General features: G+C 36.9%; 1 protein-coding gene across 2 annotated transcripts; it reads right to left on the reverse strand.

Annotated features, from left to right (window-relative positions):
* Positions 1 to 1028: 1028 nt before the first annotated feature.
* NDUFA5 (NADH:ubiquinone oxidoreductase subunit A5) lies at positions 1029 to 17867 on the reverse strand. 2 transcript variants are annotated; one of them, XM_021699318.2, is made up of 5 exons: positions 17743 to 17867; positions 17379 to 17423; positions 11406 to 11522; positions 6178 to 6243; positions 1029 to 3242 (listed from the first exon to the last, which is right to left on the reverse strand). In XM_021699318.2, the coding sequence occupies exons 1-5, from the start codon at positions 17761 to 17763 to the stop codon at positions 3141 to 3143; spliced, it is 351 nt and encodes a 116-aa protein (XP_021554993.1). In that variant the 5' UTR covers positions 17764 to 17867; the 3' UTR covers positions 1029 to 3140. The 2 variants fall into 2 exon arrangements, with proteins under 2 accessions (XP_021554993.1, XP_044775923.1); XM_044919988.1 differs by lacking the exon at positions 17379 to 17423 and having other exon boundaries at positions 17743 to 17763.
* Positions 17868 to 21143: the final 3276 nt, after the last annotated feature.

Here is a 21143-nt window from a genome sequence, read left to right on the forward strand (position 1 = left end):
TGGCTCAGATCATGATCCCTGGGGCCTGGGATTGAGCCTTGCATAGAGCTCTCTGCTCAGTGGGGAGCCTGTTTCTTCCTCTGCCTATTGTGATCTCTGTCAAATAAAATCTTTAAAAATTTTTTTAAAAATAAATCTGCTTTGCATTATAACAATAGCAGCAAAAAGGTCAATTAGCTTCACTTCTCTAATTGCACTTTAAGATTAGAAAAGGAAAGGACAAAGATAAGCTCCTTTTCTTCCATCCCTCAATTCTAAGGGGAAGCTTGTGGGGGGAGGGAGGAAGGAGGGGCAGACAGTAGAATAATGGAGAATGAAGGGACACAATAAAACCTGAGGCCTGGTGGTTCACAATGGCTGCCACTGCCGACATATCCCTTCTACCCAGGTTAAGACTACTTCTCTAACTTCTGGTGTAGAAACGATGGCAGCCCTCAACACTGAGTGTTACTCCAGTGGGTGCCACATACCCTGTTTGCCCACGATAGTCATAGTTTATACCTGTTACCCTTATGAAATTATTAATACTTCCTTTTTCTCTCAAAATCATTACAGGTTGAATGAAAAATTGTATGATCATCCTAGATACAAATCATTTCCATTCCAAAGGAAAGAATGGGATAAATTTGAATATTCTGCACTCAGTTCACAGATAGAAGAAAGGGAGCATTGACTTTGCTGCCATTTTCTTGTTTGCAAAGCTCAAACTGATTAGCTTCTTTTTCTTTTGAAGTGTCTGGTGTATGATTAATCTGAATGAAACATGAGAGCCTAGGAGGAGTTGAAATGAGCCATTCTGAAAATTACTCAAATTAGTCTAGAAGCCACTCAGCAACACTGAGGATCTGAAGAACTATCTGTAAAGTGGTAAGGAAAGCCTGATCTGGAAGTTATAGGAAGCAACCAGAAAATATTTGAAGGAGTAAAAACTATCAGGTGTAAGGTATATGAGCAGTTGGAATGGCAGTTAATAAATGTAAAAACATGGACCACACAGCAATGCCTTTTAAATATGTACCCCATTTACATTATTTTCCTATAATCCATATGAAGATTTTTACACAAAATGAAATCCAGTTTACTACCCCTGTTCCTATTTATTCTTTATAGTCATTTTGACAAAACAAATCAAGAAAGCAGGAAATAAGTTCTTTTGGTACAGGCAAGAGTGACAGCAACCCAAGAATATTCATAAAAAATAATATAATGGTTAGGAACATGAGTTCTGGAGCAAGACAGTCTAGGTTCAAAATTTAGCTCATCTTACTAGCTATGTGACCTTGGTTATTATTACACCACCTCTTCACCTGTTTTTCCAAGGTGCCCATGTTGCCTACAATGGCCTATAATTGCAGAAGAGCACTACTCACACTGAATCTTGGTTTCCTTACCTGGAGAAATGGAGATGATTTGCAGGATCACACTTTTAAGAGTTGTAGTGCAGATATAAGAGTGAAATTAGTCAGTACTTAGAATAGTACCTGGCAAACATTAACAAGTATTAGCTATTATTATATTATTACTATACTACTACTATCCTACCACTAGCATTTCTAGAGCAAACATTAATACTGTCCCCTTTTTATTAACAGCTACAGGAGCCCTGTAGGTGCAATATATGACACCCAAGAATCGTGGAAGGTGAAGCTAAAAAGTCTGATAGACACATCAAGCCATCTTTCTGTTTTCATGTGCTCAAAGGACCTGAAATAAAATGGTTGGTTAGGAAATTTGCTTGAAAGTATCTATACAGATATGCTTTAGGATCATGTATTTTTTTACATCTATAAATATAATGTATTATATTTAAAGCAAATATTTAGAACTGAAAAGGAAGTTATAAATCATAAGTTCTACTTTTTTTTATAAAGAAGGAAATAGGTCAATCTGAGAGGTTGACAACTTGCCTCCACTTGAGTTGATAGCACTAGACCCCTGGGATGAGAACCCCTGGACTTTTGACTCTCTCTAAAGCTTTTCCCACTTCCCCCACAGAAGCTTTGTCTTGCATTCTGACTGCTGAAAAGTAACTCAATCCACTTCATTTAATATTTATTTACCATTCAATTTACAGCTCTGTAAGGAGAGAAATATATCAGAAAAAAAAAATACAATTTTCTCTTTCTGAAAATTCTGAATGATTCTACTTTGCCCCAAGGGATAGCAAAAGACACAAAAACATATGTGTATAAACACACACAAAAGTACTATCTTTGAAGTTAAAAAATACCAAATATAAGTATTTAGAAATGATAGGGTCTAGGGTGAAAGGGTGAGGACACGTGAAAAGTAATTTATGCCAATTGTTTCTTTCCTTGAATTAGCACTTATCTTGGGTTTGATACCCAACTGCACTCATATTGGAAACTTAGTGAAAACTACCTAGTGATTCCACTTTGAAGTTACAACCCATGTATGAGTACGATGTTCTGAATATAAGCCTATGAAAAACTTTAGGAACTCTTGATGTCTTTCCTTTTACATAAATTCTATCTCTATCCTGATGTACTTTGGGTGATTAGGAAAACTAAAGGCTAAGAACAAAAAGCTAACTTCTTTAAATGAGACAAATGGAAAAGTTTTTTCAACTACCACTGTAAGAAATTTTTTCTTTCAAGAAAGAAATTTTTCTTTCAAATACCAAGTCAATTTCCTCAACTGTACAACTATAACTCGATGGTTTTTACTCTTACTACTTCACTTTTAAATTTGTCTAAACCATAATAATAATTAAGTATCTTTCCTGGTTTTTTTTCAGGATAAAAATCATTAAATGATGTGTTGAAGATACCACTATAAATACTTCACATTCTGGTTATGGCTTCTGCATTGAAAATCTATGGAATTTTTCCAATTAACTTTCAAATCTTTCCACGATCTCCCTGTAAAAAAAAAAAACAAAAAACAAACAACAAAAAAACCCAACAACAAAAAATCTTTAAGACAGCTTAAATGAATGCTTTACATATCAAAAATGGATTCACAAGTCCCTATTACCATAGTCATCAATTTTAAGAAGTGTCCTAAATAAGCTCTGTATTATTTTTCTTGATTATGTCAATAATATAGAAACATTTTTAATATAACAGAACATTTAATTACATCCGTTTCCCATGAACACACTAGTCATTCAATGATGATTATATTGGCCACTTCCATTGGTTGGCAGGAGGCTCTTCCACTAAAGGCTCCCATGGTTTCCACTGTAACATTTTTCTGGCCAGACTTAGTTCATTTTCAGCCTGTTAATAAAAATATTTAAAAGATCATTTGATTACACTGTTCAACAGGTATTTATCATAGCTAATGATTGAAATATAATTATTAGAACTATTGTCAACATATTAATACCTAATAAACCGTTCTACCATCAAATGTTGAACATTATTAATAAATTATCTTAATTCTCATAGCTATACATAATCATGAGTAAGAAAGGATGGCTTTTGATTTTTTCTATTTGATTAAAATTTGCTATTAGAGTGTTCAAAAGTTTACTTGGTGAATTTTCAATCTTAATTGTCTGTTTCACCATTAGACTACAAATTCTTTGAGAATGAGAAGTATGTCTCTTCATCTATGTTTTATCATGGGCCACAGTAAAACACAACAAATTCTACTAAAGGATCCATAATACATATATAAAAGTAAAAAAAAAAAAAACTAAAAATATCATTACCTTTACTAGCTATAATACGTTATTTTCTATTATTTTTTTACTTGCTAGTCACAACTCTTCTGATTTCTTAACCCATAATCACTTAAGACCCACAGTTTGTAAAACAGTGATCTATGGAGTGTAGAGTATCATAGGTGCACAAAAATTATTTATTGATTGAATTAATTTCCTTAGTCAGATTATTTTACATTTACTTGTTTCCCTTCAAGCAAATTTATAACATATTTAACAAATATTTTAGATATCTTTTTATTCCACATTTTTATACAACAAAAAGACCTATGACAACTCTAGCCAACTTAGAAGAACACTGTTAAACACTTGTCAGGATGTCAGAGAAGGAATTCAAATACAGAGTAAGTGCCAGGTAAGTGTAATGCCTCATTATGCCGGGGGGGCAAAAGAGCCAAACTACGTTTAGCAGCAAGTCTAAAATGTATACAAACAATGAGTTAAAAAGTAGATTAATAGAAATCTGAGGGTAGAGGGATTTACTAATGCTGAAATGAGAAAATAGCATAAATACTAACTAAAAATATCCCTAAAGATGGCTGTTTCCCTGATGGCCCTTTGGCCTGGGTCTCTTGACCATTCATGCTTTCTTTAAGCCCCCAAGGCATTGTGTAGTGTGAGGGCCTGAACACCACTGAGGTCAACCCCAATTCAGGTAGCTGACCCAGCTGCATGAGACCCCTGTTGCCTACTCCTACCCTCCTTCCTTGGCTTCTTCCTTTTTTTTTTTTTTTTTAAGGTTTTATTTATTTATTTTTGACAGAGAGAGACACAGAGAGAGAGGGATCACACGTAGGGGGAGTGGGCGAGGGAGAAGCAGGCCTCCCGCTGAGCAGGAAGCCCGACGCGGGGCTCGATCCCAGGACCCTGGGATCGCGACCTGAGCCAAAGGCAGATACTCAACTGACTGAGCCACCCAGGTGCCCCTTCTTCCTTGGCTTCTAACACACCACTTTTCCTTATTCCTCTCATACTATCCCTCTAGAAATGGGCTATCCAAAATGGTAGCTACTACCTACATGTGACTGAGTAGGCATTTGAAATGCAGCTGGTTCAAATTCAGATGTGCTGCAAGTATAAAATACACAAAAGATTTTAAAGACTTAGTATAAAAAAAGAATATAAAATATGTCAATATTTTTATACTGATTATATGTTTTAATATTTTAAATATATTAGGTAAAGTAAAACATTATTAAAATTTAACTTTAATACTGCCCATGAAAATGTGGAGAATGGCACAGCTGACATAAAAATACCTATTGTACCCTGAGACTGTAACAGCATGATAAATTAATGTATAAGTTAAACTAAAGTCATGATCAAAGTGAGATCTGACAGAAAAGAAAGAACAGAAAAAGGACAATAATAAGTTAGTAGCAAGTTCCCATATGGTACAACAAACAGCTGGCAAATGAATAGAAGGCCAGGAAAATAGGCCTTTGAATGATTGAAATAGTCTACATTCATAAAAAGCTGTCTGAATGCCCTATTCCTCTTTTAACAGTGCCATCTAACTATTCTTTTGAATTTGTATATCATGTCTATTGGTGATATACCTCCCTAATCACCAATACTACCCAATATTTCCTTTTATTTGTCCTTTAATAAAACTCAAGAAGAAATGGTTGTATTTTTTTAAAATACAAAAAATGTACAAATTAAATGAAACAGAACTGAATATCAGACGGCTTCTAAGGGTAGACATCTAAACCTATAATATTGGGGCAGGGAGGGGGCGGTGATTTGACCAAATAAAAATTTTAAAAATCTCTACATGGGAGAAAATATTGAGTTGAAGTCAAAAGGCAAAGAAGAGACAGAAAAAATGTGCAGATAATATAGCAAAATTTAGGTTAGTATCTCTTTTATTTTAAAAAACACTCAAAGAAATATAGAAGAAAAACACTAAAAACAAATGATAGGGTAAAACCACTAATGATATAATTTATAAAACATAAAATACAAGAACGTATTTTAAGTTTAACCTTACTAGTAACTGGGGAAAAAATGTACAACTTAAAAAGAAAAAGGCATAGATGTGTTAATCAAAGTCAAAAATAAAAATACATTCTAACTTTATGATTTTATGATTCAAAAAATCTGTATTTCTCCATATTCAAAATATACTAAGCCTTTAAAACATAAAAGTATGTATCTAAAAAGATAAAATTATTCAAGCAACAGTAATATTGTGTTACTAGTTTGAGTTAAAGGCTAAGAAGAACATGCTGATTAAATTCAAGGTGTATCCAACTCCAAATTTCCAAAAGCCTCATAAATTCAAGTTATAATTATTGATAAATATTTAATTGACATATACATGATAGAAATATTTCCTATACGTGATTATTCTTATATTTGAGAGTTGATATAAAGAAATTTAGTTTTCCCTTTTTTTCTGGAATGTCAGTTTTATGTCTCTAAGTATTGTGCCTCTGACCATTTAAAAAGCCAAACATCTAAATATTCAACTTTTTCTTTACCTGAAGAATCACCTCTTCTAGCTGGCCACCCTGAAGTTGGTCTTCTAATTTCTTAACATCTGGTTCCTGTAATTTAAGGGAAAAAAAGAAAAAAAGATTTAAAGAAAGGAGCACAGTATCTGATGTTTTAATATCCTAATTAAAAAGACCCAAATATAAAATAGCGCTTACTATAGCAAACATAATTAATTTTTCTTTCATTAAACCCTTACTAATGTTTGTCAAATATCTGGTGGAAACCCATTTTATCTCTCTACTATTTTATTGCTTTTCTGCCTTAATATTAACTTGCTTATCAAGAGTAAGAAATATGATGTCCAACTCGGTCTTTCTAAAATACAGATTTTAAAATACCACTTTATTTTCTTAGTATTTCCTATATTTCGTCTGAGAGCATTAGTATTCGAAATAAATGCTATCCTATGACCCAGAATTCCACTCCTAGGTATATACCAAACAGAAATGTATAATACATTAACCAAATGGCATGTCCAAGAATGTTCACAGCAGCACAAATTATAACCCCAAACTAGAAATAATTCAAATAATCATATATAGAATTAATGAATAAATTATAGTATTTGGATATAACAGAATACTACATAGCAATGAAAATATACGAATTAAAACTATACATAAAAACATAGATGATTCTCTCAAACATAATATTAAATGAAAGAAACCACACACAAAAGAGCACAGACTGATGATTCCATTTATCAAAAGTTAAAAACCAGGTGAAATGTATCTGTGGTGACAGAGGTCAGAAGAGTAGTTATCTTTAGGAGGGTAGTAACTTGGAGGGGAGAAAGAGAGGGTTTGGACATTCTGGAAATGTCCTCTTTTTGATTTGGTGTTAACATGGGTGTGATTACTTTGTGAAAATTCATCAAGCTCTACACTTATGATTTTTGCACATTTTAGTACATTATTCTTCAATAAAAGGCTTTTTAAAGAAGAAATGCTAGGGTGCCTGGGTGGCTCAGTCGTTAAGCATCTGCCTTCGGCTCATGTCATGCTCTCAGGGTCCTGGGATCGAGCCCCACATCAGGCTTCCTGCTCCGCGGGAAGCCTGCTTCACCCTCTCCCACTCCCCTTGCTTGTGTTCCCTCTCTTGCTGTGTCTCTCTGTCAAATTAATAAATAAAAATCTTTAATAAAAAAAAAAGAAATGCTAATGTGGTACCTAGAAAATACAATGACATGTATTTATTGCTAGTAAACTGAGCTTTGTGAGATCCAGAAACCATGTTCTATACATACTTACACTTATATAAGTAAGGTGTAAATAGGATGGTTTTTTGGCCCACAAATGAAATGAAAAGAGGGAGAAAAAAACAAAGCTATTTTCTACAGGAATTGCATGCTTCTGCTTCTGGGCATCTGCTGGCTGACCACGGATATCTGCATGGCTTGTTCCTTCACTTCCATCCAAGTTTTTGCTCATATATCACCTTCTCAGTGAGGCCCAGTCTGATAATAATTTATATTGTGGTAGGCTAAATAATGCCCCACAAAATGTACATGACCTAATCCATAAAACCTATGAATGTTACCTTGTGTGCAAATACTTTGCAGATGTAATTAAGAATTTTGAGACAGAGAGATTATCCTAAATTCTCCAGGTGGGCCCTAGCAATTACAGGTGTTCTTATAAGACAGAGGCAGAGGAAAATTATGCATAGAAGAGAAACTAATGTGACCACAGAGGCAGAGATAAGAATGATGTGGCCATAAGCCAAAAAATGCTGAAAGCCACCAGAGCTGGAAGAGTCAAGGAACAGGGTCTACCCTAGAACCTCTAAAAGGAATGCAGTCTTGTCAACACCTTGATTTGGGCCCTTGGTACTAATTTTAGAATTTTGGCTTCCAGAAATGTAAAAGAATAAATTTCTATTGTTTTCAGCTACCAAGTTATTTAGAACAGGCAGAGGAAGCAAATACATATTATAACATCCCTCATCACCCGGATACACATCATTCTCTTTTCATTTTCCTTCACTGCATTTAACTACTTTCTAACATGCTATGTAATGTACTTCTTTGTTTACTTACTTACTTCTTTGCCTCCCACCATTAATGTATAATCTCTAAGAAGGCAGGGATTTTTATCCGTTTTGTTCATTGTCATATAAGCACTGGCTTCCATGCCTACAACCATACATGGCATATAACAGGCATTCAGTTGTTTCTTGAATAAATGAAAATAGTTGGAAACGAAGGGGGAGGAAAGCAGAGTAACATGTTTGAGAAAGATTGTTTAACTCAGAATTAACTGAGCTTTAAAGCCAAACTTCAAAAGCAAAACAGGGAAGGTGGTCACTGTTAAGAGACCCAGGAGAGTGAAGAAAAGAAGGCAAGAAAGGTTCATTATTTTCAACTCAAGAGAATCTTGTGCTAGGAAAACAACTCAAAATTTGTCTTATTGAAGGTAAGTTAATAATATGACCTCTATTTATCAGTGGCAGAATGTAATTAAGCTTAATAAGCTACCATATTCTGATCACATGTGCTTGCAATTATGTTAAGCACTGTACATGTATTACCTCACTCAGTCCTAACAATAAGTATTCAGGTAGGTATTATTATACCCAACTTTTAGATGAGGAAACTGAGACAGAGAAATGGGTAATATGCCAATAGTCACTCAGCAAGTAAGGATTAGAGCTGAGATGAAAATTTTGGACAGGCCACAAACCAATACTTTTCACCAATATTCTATCTCCCTAGTATAATCTGAAAAAATATTTACTTTTATTTCCATTTCTGGCTTAGTAAGTAGATACTTTAAAATAATAACAATATTTACTGAAGACTTTGTGTAAGACTCTATTGAGGGTTAAAAATCTGTAATAATTTTACCAAAAATAGGAATCAGTGATACAACTATTATGCAGTGCCTGGGATTGTTAAAAACTACTTGTATGTAGCCTTCTGGATAAACAAACATTTCTGTGGGACCTTATATAAGCACCAGGTACCATGCTAGGTTCTTGGGATACAAAGATGAATGCAAACATCAATCATAAGTAGCTTATGGACTAGTAGAGAGGACATAAATAAAATACAGTGTGACAGGTACAATGGAAGAAAAGCAAGGAAGTTGTTAATCTCTACTTGGGGAGATAAGAAAAGGTTTCACGGAGGAAGAAGTAACGGATCTTGAGGCCCAAGTAAGAACTGCCAGGAAGACAAGGTAAGGGCATTCCAGGAAAAGGGAAGAGAAAATACAAAGAAACACAAAAATAAAATTGCATGTAATTCATATAACTATCAGCTGTTTGGTATTCTGAAGTATAGGGTATGAAATGGAAATGACAAGGTAAGACTGAGAAGATAACCCAGAGTCAGATCTTGGGGCACCTTCCATACCATGCTAAGGACTTTATCCTGTAAGCCAGTGGTTCCCAAACCTGGCTGTACATCAAAGACTTGCAGATAAAAGTAGTTAGGTGAGTTTCATACAATTAACTCAGCAAACATTCTTAAACTCGGCCTCTGAGAAACACTAACCAATAAACCACAGGAAGGTTTTTAAGCAGGAAGAACCTGGATCAGATTTATATATTGAAAAAAAAAAAAATCACTCTATTGGCAGTGTGGGGCATATAATGAAGTATGATGGAACTACACACAGACCAATAAGTTACAAGGCAATTAAAAGGGCCCAAGTCAGAGAAAACTATTTTAGAACTAATAAGTGAAAGTAATGACAGTAAACTATTCTTTGGTTGACACTGGCTAAGACAGAAAAGAAAAATAGGGCAAAAGTAAAGGAAGATATAAAGATAACAGTTTTTAAGATAGGAATAAGTTAAATACATTTTGAGGCTATCTGAAAGATAAGATCAGAGGCTAAAAAGAGAAATAGAGAAAAACGATTGAAGTGGAATAAGGTTATGGAGAAGGAAAGCAGAGACTCAGAGTTGAAGAGCTTCACCTCATGAAAGAGAAAGGGAAATTTCTTACTCTGTGATGGGAAAAAATTCGTAAGCCCACTTACCTTAAAGAAAACATGAAATCAAAAGAAATGTTGAACTTCCCCTTAGAGACTTTAATTGTAAGTCACTTTCAGAATTGCCAAACTAAGAATAAAAGTTCTAAATCAAATTGCATTGTTTTGCTGCATACCTAGGGAAAAATAATTATTCTCTTTGGGCTAGGGTTTGGTAACATAATAATAAGAAAAATATATTAGAGCCACTTATTACATACATGTAAATTACTTTTAGAGTTTATGAACATTTTTGGATAATCACAAAAGTCTGTGAAATAATTGCTGGTGTGAAAATTTAATAATTTAAAAATTTAATTGCACAAGAGTACAATATAGTTTGATATAAAAGAACTAGCAGCAGTCTATGGTGTGTCTGGCTAGGGCCTTTGATTTAAAACCTGTAAAATGCTTGTATTAGTCTGCTAAGGTTGCCAACAAAATACCATAGATTGTGTGGCTTCAACAACAGAAATTTATTTTCTCACAGCTCTGGAGACTGTTAGTCCAAGATCAAGGTCCAATAGGGTCAGTTTCTGATGAGAGTTTTCTTTCTGGCTTGCATATAGTTACCTTCTCATTGTGTCCTCCTCATATGACTGTCTCTTCTCATAAGAACACTAATCCTACTGAATCAGGGGCCAATCTTATGACCTCATTAACCTTAATTACTTCTATAGATGTTCTACCCATACTGGGCGGGGGGGGCGGTTAGAGCTTCAACATACGAATTTGGGGAGGGAGGGGGGAAATACAGTCAGTCCATAACAATGTTTGATACAATTTTTGGTAATTTAAGAGACTGACTTGGTTTTCTTTGCAACAAAGCACTTTCTAAAATAATAATTTCTGGGAATTTTTTTTTAAACACGACAGACATTTTTTGTTTTGCTTTCATTCTTCTCTACTCTGAAACTAAAGAAAAGAGGTAAGGATTGATGTATCTATAGAAAGTCAATAATCAACAAAGGACCTGATAGGGAAGAGAGGTAAAAGAACAATGTGAACTTAGAGACTTGATGTTATTCTTTCACTCTGGTATTTAACAGTGGCTTGCACATGGAATGCACTTAGTAAACAGGAGTTTGCTGAATAAAGGGGAAAAGGATGGAAGGAAAGCATAGAAGAAAGAATAGAGGAGAGGAAAGCATGTAGAATATGCAAAAAATAAGCAACTGAACTTTTTTGTTAATATTGCATTGAAACCATAAATCCAAATCAAGACAGCTACTTACCGCTTTAACCATACTCAGCTTCTCATTTGTAATCTGTTCTGTATACTTTCTGTATGCTGCGTTTTTAGGAATTTGCTCAAGAACATCAAGAATCTTTGTATACAATATTCTTAGCCTCTGAAAAGATAAATCATATACATTTCCAATTTAAAATATCATCAAAGATTCAATAGAACACTTTAAAAAGTCTCACAAATTACCAAAAAAAACCTCACATCTGTTTTTTAAAATGCATTTAACTCTTTCTTGTTGCAATTTCTTCATGTCTATGCCCTATCCATCACCTTTATAACTGAGGAAAAATGTGAGTACAGTAGACCCTTGGACAACGCTGGGGTTAGGGGGCCGATCCCTGGCATGGTTGAAAATCCACATATAACTTATGACTCCCCCAAAACTTAACTACTAATAGCCTACTGTTGACTGGAAGCCTGAACAATAACATAAACAGTTGGTTAACACATATTTTATATGTTGTATGTATCACATATATTCTTACAATAAAGTAAGCTAGGGAAAAGAAAATGTTATTAAGAAAATCATAAGGAAAAAATATACTTAAGCACTGTACTGTATTCACTGAAAGAAATCAGCATTTAAGTGGACCCATGCAGTTCAAACCCGTGCTATTCAAGGGTCAAGTGTATAATAAATATGGATACTTTTTATGTTGCATGAACAAAAGTTGTGTATAAGCCAAAGGTATGATAAGAAGTAAAAATAAAACTGCATTCTAATGGTGAACGCTGTGAATTGTGCAAGACTGTTGAATCACAGATCTATACCTCTGAAACAAATACATTATATGTTAAAAAAAAAAAAGAAGAAGAAGAAGAAGATAGCAAGAGGGGAAGAATGAAGGGGCAGGAAATCGGAGGGGGAGATGAACCATGAGAGACAATGGACTCTGAAAAACAAACTGAGGGTTCTAGAGGGGAGGGGAGTGGGAGGATGGGTTAGCCTGGTGATGGGTATTAAAGAGGGCACGTACTGCATGGAGCACTGGGTGTTATACGCAAACAATGAATCCTGGAACACTACATCAAAAACTAAGATGTAATGTATGGTGATTAACATAATAATAAAAATAAATAAAATAAAAATCAACTCATTTTGGGGTGCCTGGGTGGCTCAGTCGTTAAGCGTCTGCCTTCAGCTCAGGTCATGATCCCAGGGTCCTGGGATCGAGCCCCGCATCAGGCTCCCTGCTCGGCGGGAAGCCTGCTTCTCCCTCTCCCACTCCCCCTGCTTGTGTTCCCTCTCTTGCTGTGTCTCTCTCTGTCAAATAAAATCTTAAAAAAATAAAATAAAATAAATAAAAAATAAAAATCAAATCATTTATTAAATCATTTTTTCTCAAACTGATATCCTAAGCACTACAAATTCGATTGTTTTTTTCAATTTTTCTTATTTGAATTTCTGTAGAAGTAAAACATACAAACAATGATTATAAAGGATGATCAAACTTAACTAAATATAGTCATAATACTTCAGCTTATGATGATTGAGTTGGTATCATGTGAATGAAGGTTTCACCACAGGCTTAAAAGGAACACGAGAACTGAGTCACTGTATAGCCTGTATTAGAGCACACTGAACTTTAAGTTCACATACAGCAGTCAGTAGTAAAGTCACATGGTAAAAAGCTGTTATAGCAGATCCTAACTCACAAGTGTTCACAAGTAGTAAGTATAGTCATAAATATACATACATGATGAAGAATTTTTTATTATTTATTTGTATTTAATTTGAAATTTGTTTTAGTTTAATTGTACAAAATCCATAGGTGTTAATACCTAGTTTCATTCATATATAGTCACAATATACATTCAAATAAGCAAATAAGCAAATAAATCTTCAGGGCCTCTAAGAATTGCTTTTCCTAAAAAGTAATCTGCATATTTAGACATTATATATTTGAATATGATGTTCCATAAGAGCGTACTGTAACTATACTAATGTAGAAATTATTGGATAACATATAATCTGAATTATATGTGGGTTTTTTAGCCTCATTTTTTTTTTTTTTTAAAGATTTTATTTATTTGACAGAGAGAGCGAGAGCAGGAACACAAGCAGGGGGAGTGGGAGAAGGAGAAGTAGGCTTCCCGCTGAGCAGGGAGCCCGATATGGGGCTCGATCCCAGAACCCTGGGATCATGACCTGAGCCGAAGGCAGACACTTAACGACTGAGCCACCCAGGTGCCCCTAGCCTCACTTCTTCTTAATTTTAGCAAAGGATATGGCAATAGAAAGGTCAGGTTAAGAGACTTCGGTTCTAAAATGGAGATGTTAATAATATTTGCTTCACAGGTTGTTGTAGGACTTAGAACAGTATCTGGCACACATTAACTTTCAATAAATGTTAGTATTATTCTATTGGAGGGAGTCACTTCAGCAGGTATCAGAGAAAGTTTCAAGAAAAAGAACTATCTGAGATAGACCTGGAGGAATGGTAGGACTTGGATGCTCTTTTAAAGACGTAGGAAAAGGGCGCCTGGGTGGCTCAGTTGGTTAAGCGACTGCCTTCGGCTCAGGTCATGATCCTGGAGTCCCGGGATCGAGTCCCGCATCGGGCTCCCTGCTCGGCACGGAGCCTGCTTCTCCCTCTGACCTTCCCCCCTCTCATGTGCTCTCTGTCTCTCTCATTCTCTCTGTCTCAGATAAATAAATAAAATCTTAAAAAAAAAAAAAAAAAAGACGTAGGAAAAGACAATTTTATACATGGAATAATACACACATAGGATTGAATGGCAAAAATAAAAGGAACATAAAGCCATCAGTATATAGTTCTATTTTCCTTAAACTGTGCTGTTCAATAGCCACTGACCAAATATGGCTATTGAGCACTTGAAATGTGGCTAGTCTGAACTCTTAGTTCACTGTAAATATACAGTGGATTTTGAAAATCTAGTATAAAAAAGAGTATAATATACTAATTTTTATATTGATTATATTGTGAAATATTTTATTAAAATAAATAAAACATATTAATATGCTTTAAATATATTAAATAAAATATATTATTAGTTTTTACCTTTTCTGTATTAAAAAAAGTGAGTCCTAGAAAATTTAAAATTGTAAACATGGTTTACATTTATAACCCACATTATACTTCTATTGGACAGCATGTGGCTAGAATATAGAATACACAGGAAATGTTTAGGAGATAAGCTTAGAAAAAGAGTCAGACTGTAAGTGGTTTTGTGTGCCAAGTTAGAGCATTTGAGATTATTCTGTGGGCAATTAAAAGATTTAGGGAAATTGCATGATTAGATTTGTGCTTCAGGAAAATTAACCAGGTAGTAGTGACTTAAAAGACTGGATGGAAGTGAAAAAGGCAGAAAGGCCCGTAACAAAGTTGCTGCAATTCTCTAAACAATAGCAGAGGACGAAAATGGGGTAACAGGCAGAAAAGGAAAGACGTCAGACTGGAGAGCTGTTACAGAAAAGGATCAACAGAACTTGTCACTGGAATTAACATGAAGATACAGGGGAAAGAGAAATATCAACTGTGATGTTCAGCTGCCAGCCTAGGGAGTAGAAAGACTCTGATACCATCAGGAAAAATAGAGTCAACAGTAAAAGAAATAGATTTAGAAAAGGAAAACCATGAGTTCCGTTTTAGACAATAATGAGTCATTATGAACTCATAAGAAGTACACAACATTCATTCAACAAACCTTATATTTGCTGAGCACATACCATGTGCTGGTTATTGTTCTAGCAGTGAACAAAATAATAAAAAATCCCTGCCTTCATGAAAACTTATCTTCTAATACAGAGAGTAAATGATTAAAATAAATTAGTAGTATACAGTGTGCTGATTGGTTATCTGGAGGGCCTTTGTTAAGACTCTTCTATTGAAAGTGAAATCAAAAGCCAGTGGAGGGTTTTGCAGAGTGACATGACCACCAGACTCACATTTGTCAGGCTGACTCTAGCTTGGTTGAAGAAAGACCAAACTGAAGAAGTGACAAGGAAGGAGAGGCAGTTAGGAAGCAAATGCAATTATCTACAGCTTAATGATGGTTGCTGCTAACATGGTAGTAGCAGAGGAGATGGTGAGAAGTACTCAAAATCTGGATATATGTTAAAAGTAGAAACCTAGAAGATTTAATGAAGTACTAAATGTGGGGTGTGAGCAAAAGAGAGAAACTAAACATGAACTCAAAGTTTTTGACCTGAGTGAACACAAGAATGGAACTGCCATTCATTGAGGTGAGCAAGCCCGAAAAAAGAGCAGGTTTTAGGCAGAAGAACAGGAACCCAATTTTGGACATTAAGTCTGGGTCGCCTGTCTGACATTCAAGTGGAGATATCACTAAGCAATTAAATACAGAAGACTCTCATAAAGAGACGTCAGGGCTTGGCACAGAAATCTAACAGTTATCAGTGTACAGATGGTATTTAAAACCACTAGATTGGGGCACCTGGGTGGCTCAGTCATTAAGCGTCTGCCTTCGGCTCAGGTCATGATCCCAAGGTCCTGGGATCGAGCCCCATATGGGGCTCCCTGCTCAGCGGGAAGCCTGCTTCTCCCTCTCCCACTCCCCCTGCTTGTGTTACCTCTCTCGCTGTGTCTCTCTCTGTCAAATAAATAAAATCTTTAACAAAAAAATATTAACAATAATAAAACCACTAGATTGGGTCCAGACAAGGAGACAAATACAGAGAAAAGTTCCAAGAACTAAGTCTTAGCACTCCAAAATTTGTAAATTGGGATATGAGAAATAACCAGAAAAGGAGAAGGCAAAAAGTGTAAGGGGGATAAAAGACAAACAAACAACAACAAAAAAACCCAGGAGACTGAGATGTTCCCAAGCACAAAGTGCTTGATGGAGACAGTGCCAAATGTGGCAAGAGCTGTTACTGGGTCAATTAAGATGAGAAACGTGAGATGACCAATGGATTTAGCAGAACGGAAATCATGGTGACCTTGAAAAGAGCAGTTCTGGGCTCCTGGGTGGCTCCGTCGGTTGGGCGTCTGCCTTCGTCTCAGGTCATGGTCCCATGGTCCCAGGGTCCTGGGATCGAGTCCCGCATCGGGCTCCCTGCTCTGCGGGGAGCCTGCTTCTCCCTCTCCTCCCCACTTGTGCTCTCTCTTTCACTATCCTGTCTCTCTCTCAAATAAATAAAATCAAAAAAGAAAAAAAAAGAAAAAAGAGCAGTTCTAGGGGCGCCCGGGTGGCTCAGTCCTTAAGCGTCTGTCTTCGGCTCAGGTCATGATCCCAGGGTCCTGGGATCGAGCCCACATCGGGCTCTCTGCTCAGCGGGGAGCCTGCTTCTCCCTCTCCCACTCCCCCTGCTTGTGTTCCCTCTCTCGCTGTGTCTCTCTCTGTCAAATAAATAAATAAAATCTTTAAAAAAAAAAAAAAGCATTTCTAGCTAAGTCTGAGTGGAGTGAGTTCAAAGGGGAGTAAGAGAAATTGGAGACAGTTAAGTACAGAGAACTCTTCCGAGTTATCTATAAAGGGGAGGAGAGAAATGGTGTGATTATTGAAGGGAAGAAAGGGATCGAGGGAGGAGGTTTTTGAAGTTTTTTTAGATGGAAGCATTCCCACTAAAAGGGAAAACTGATGACACAGGGGGTTAATTGCTAGAGCGATATATTCGGTAAGCCAAAGTGTATTGGAATCTAAGGCAGCTAGGCAGAAAATGTGAGGCGGGGTTAAAGGTGGAAAACGGAGATATAGGTATGGGAGGGCATTCATTAAAGTACAAGTGAAGCCACGAGAAGGCTACGGAAAAACTGAACAAGAAAAGTGGCTTATGAACGCGGTCATAGCACACGCACACACGCACGCATACAAATACACGGCACCAATCAAAGTAGATACTGTTCTTGTCTCAAGACAGCTCTCAGGCTGAGCTGTAATTTCACGCTTGAAATACCCGCATCCCCTTAGCCTTTCCAACAAGGTCACAGAGTTCTAGTCGCCCTTGGGAAGTCAGGAATGAAGCAGCACGTACCTCGTGTGGACTCTCACATACAGCCAGTCCCACAAGGCCGGTGGTCTGTTCAAAAACAAGACATGATTCACGCTGTGTATTCCGCACACCCACCACACTAAAGAAAGGCAAAACCACCAGTCCCCTGGCTAAAACTGGCCTAAAAGCAGCTATCGGTCTCTCAGAGCCACCAGTTTGGAGCGTTTTTTCTGCCTCTCCGAGCGGAGCTACCAAATCTGTCATCCCTGAAGGCACAGCAAAATGGGTCCCCCCAAAACACCGGCAAGCCCGCGCCAGTTGCGGCCACCACCCGCGGGATGAGGGGCTTTCGGGCTGACTCTACCCCCACGGTCTAAATACCAACAGTGACCTCCATTCACCTTACCTTCTTCAGCAAACCCGCCATGACGGCGCCGACAGGACGGGGACGCGCAGCCCTCTGGGAACCTCGCTCAGACCTGCTCAATCCACCACCGAGGCCGCCACACCGTCACCTTGGAAACAGCTTCGTTCCGCCGGGCTCAGGATTTCCACCCAGGCAAAGGCTGCGCCCCGCCCATTTCTAAGGGGAAAGTTGACGCATGCGCAACGAGTACGCAAGAGTCTAAAGCAGACGGTGGAGGAAGCTGTTTAACGTCTCGGTTCTTGCTCTTACTACCGTTGACGGCTTGCCCAAAGGTTGAGGGAAACACTCCAAATTTCCAAAAAGCTCCGAAAGAACCTGCGTTCGGCTTAACCTTTGGCGAATTCCTCAATCTCCCTTCCATAGTGTAGTGTGTAGTAAAATGAGAGTAGTTCTCTGGCGCTATCATCTAAGTGGTCTCATGGCAGCGAAGGTTAATTCATAGCGCAAGCATATCGGTGTTCTCAGTCTAATGCACCAAAGCAGTTTGCAGTGTGAGGCCATTTCCTGTCTCAACCTTTCCCACTTCACTTTCGGAAGTACATCATCCACTTTCTCATTTCCCCAGGTGAAGTGATAACGGACCATACCACGTCTCCCCAGTTATCTCTGCAAACATTTATCGAGTACGCATTATGTGTTAGTTACCGGGACATAATTTCTAAGACAGGATCCCACGTCCTGGAATTTACTAAACAATGATGAAAACATGCATTAATATTTGGTAAGTGTTCTAAAAGAGGTTTGTGCCAAGTGCAGTGGTTGCAGGGAAGAGGAAATAACTAACCAAAAATGGTAGGTAACTGGAATTAAAGTAGGCATTTGCTAAAAAGTCAATGGGAGAAAAGCACAAAAAAATTGAGTGAACACGTGTACAAAGAAATATATATATATATTCTGGGTAGCAAGTGGTGTAACAAATAGTAAAACAACCCGTAGAATGGAAGAAGATATTTACAACCACATAAAATCATCAAAAGATAAGTGGCACCTGGAATACACAGGAAACTTCTATAAATCAGTAAGAAGATAACTGATAACCAGAACAGGTCTACCCTCTTCCATTCTTGCCTCCCACTCTGGAATATATTAAATGAGTTAACATATGTAAGGCGCCTGGCTCAGTGCATGGAACACAGTACCACACACGTGATTGTCATTTAATTTTTTATTTCATGGTTATTATTCTCAAACAAGTAACTACAATAATCCTTTTAGAACGTACTGTGCTCAAAATTCTCGCATGGTTTTTCACTCAAGGTATAAAAATCAAAGTCCTTTCATCTGCCTATACGGTCCTGCACCAGCTAGCCCCACAGCCTCTCATTTCTCAGACCTGACCTCCTATTCCCCTCTCCCTGCTTAGGTAGCTGTTCTTCTAACCCTTTTCTTGGAAAACCCTTCCACCCGATGGGTACATGCCTCCATCTTTCAACTCCTTCAAGTCCTTGCTCAAATATTACCTTCTAATTATGGCCTGCCCAGGCCATGAGATTTAAAATCACAAATTACCATGCACTCCTTGTGTTCTTCTCTGTTTTGTTTTCTTCATAGTCTTTATCCCCTTCTAATATGCTATCTAATTATCTTACTTATTTTGTTACTGTGCATCACACTTTCTAGAATATATAAACCATATGCAGTGGAAATTTTTTCCTACCATATCTGAAATGCCTAAAATAGTACCTCATACCTAATAAGCACTCAATAAATATATTTCTAATGAATACAATAGAAAAACAGGCAAAGGAAATGAATAGGCAATTGACAGAACTAGAGACAGGAACAGTCAATAAACATGAAAAAGATCCAACCTCCCTAATAATCAATAAAATCCAAATTAACTATAATTTTACTGCCATCTTATGAACAAAAATTAAAGACCAACAATACCAAGTGATAGCAAGGATGTGGAGCAACAGGAAAACTCATACACTGCTGGTGGGAGTGAACTGGTATAATCACTTTAGGGAATAATTTCACAATAGTTAGTTGAAGATATGCAAAACCTACAACTGAGTGTTGTAGCTTGAACTATGTCCCCCCAAATTCATATTTTGAAAATGTGACCTTATATAAAAATAAGATCATTGCAAATGTAATTAGTTAAGATGAGGTAATTAGAGTGGGCCCTTGTCTAATACGACTGATGTCCTTATTAAAAGGAAAAATGTGGACACAGAAATGTACACAGGAAGAATGGCAAACGTAATGCAAAGATGAAGGCAGAGATAGGGATGATGCTTCTATGAGCCAAGGAACAACAAAGAGTGCTAGAAAATCACTAGAAGTTAGGGGACAGGCAGGGAACAAATTCTCTTAGCCCTTATAAGAAACCAACTCTGACTTGATCTCAGACTTCTAGCCTCCAGACAGATGAGCTAATACTTTTAATGATGTTTAAATCCCTGAGTTTATGGTATTTTGTTACAGCAGTCCTATAAACTAACATTGAGTAATAGATTTATTTGATCATATGTTCCTCTCTTCTATTAGGATAGCTGTCCCTAGAAATATGAGCCATGAGGATCATGTTTTTTCAGCTTCATATTCCCATTATGGGGGTCATAATCTTTCCAGCCCAGATTACTCAAGAATTAGTTAGGCTTCACCATAACTTCCATCACAATTTCTAACTTCTAATATTTAAATCATTCACCATGACAATTCAGGACAGAGGAAATATATATTAACACACATGCACGTATTAATGGCATTCTAAAGATACAAGCAGACATGTGTATGGATGTATACACATACAAAAATACAAACTACTGAACTGGAACAAACCATCTGATGCATCAATTTGCTCCTGCAACAGTGACATTTATATTTGGACACACTAGATTCAGGAAACGATATTAGGATTGAGAGGAAATGTCATTATTTTTCAAACCAGATTAACACTGAAATAATCACCGGAACTTAGATGAATGGAAGTTTATGAGGTCACAAACTTTATTCTTTGTCCCTCCAGATTCTAAGAATTTTTGTCATTGTGGATGTGTTCTAGAATGTAGAATCATGTGATTATAAAAGATGCATGTGTTTTCATTTGTTGTAGCTTTGGGAGTTCAGGCTTCTGCCGTACCGTTATTGCTGAAGACACCACAGTTAGACAGACCTAGCTGATCCTGGCTAAGGTACTGCATAGCTAACCATTTCTATGTGGTGGGAAGATGTGTTGGTTTTCTGAGGCAAATCCCTTGCAGTGCGAGGCTACGTATGGAGGGGGCTTGATAGTGGTGTCCTATGGCTGGTGACAGTAGAATTCGCTACAAAGAAATCAACCTTGGCACCTGTGATATCAGAAAGGGATTTGGGAATATCTTATTGTGAGTAGCAAGGACATCAAATGCATGATAGTCTCAGCTGGGAGAGAG

Source organism: Neomonachus schauinslandi, chromosome 12 (assembly GCF_002201575.2).
Source record: "Neomonachus schauinslandi chromosome 12, ASM220157v2, whole genome shotgun sequence".
In the NCBI taxonomy this organism is placed as follows: domain Eukaryota; kingdom Metazoa; phylum Chordata; class Mammalia; order Carnivora; family Phocidae; genus Neomonachus; species Neomonachus schauinslandi.

What these genes read in the sequence shown, in the direction of transcription:
- NDUFA5 (XM_021699318.2), bottom strand. Translation starts at nt 17,763, where the DNA reads ATGGCGGGTTTGCTGAAGAAG. An exon ending in TGGCGGGTTTGCTGAAGAAG is followed by an intron (nt 17,424 to 17,742) that starts GTAAGGTGAATG and finishes GTTTTTGAACAG; the next exon opens with ACCACCGGCCTTGTGGGACT. An exon ending in AGCTGAGTATGGTTAAAGCG is followed by an intron (nt 6,244 to 11,405) that starts GTAAGTAGCTGT and finishes CTTAAATTACAG; the next exon opens with GAACCAGATGTTAAGAAATT.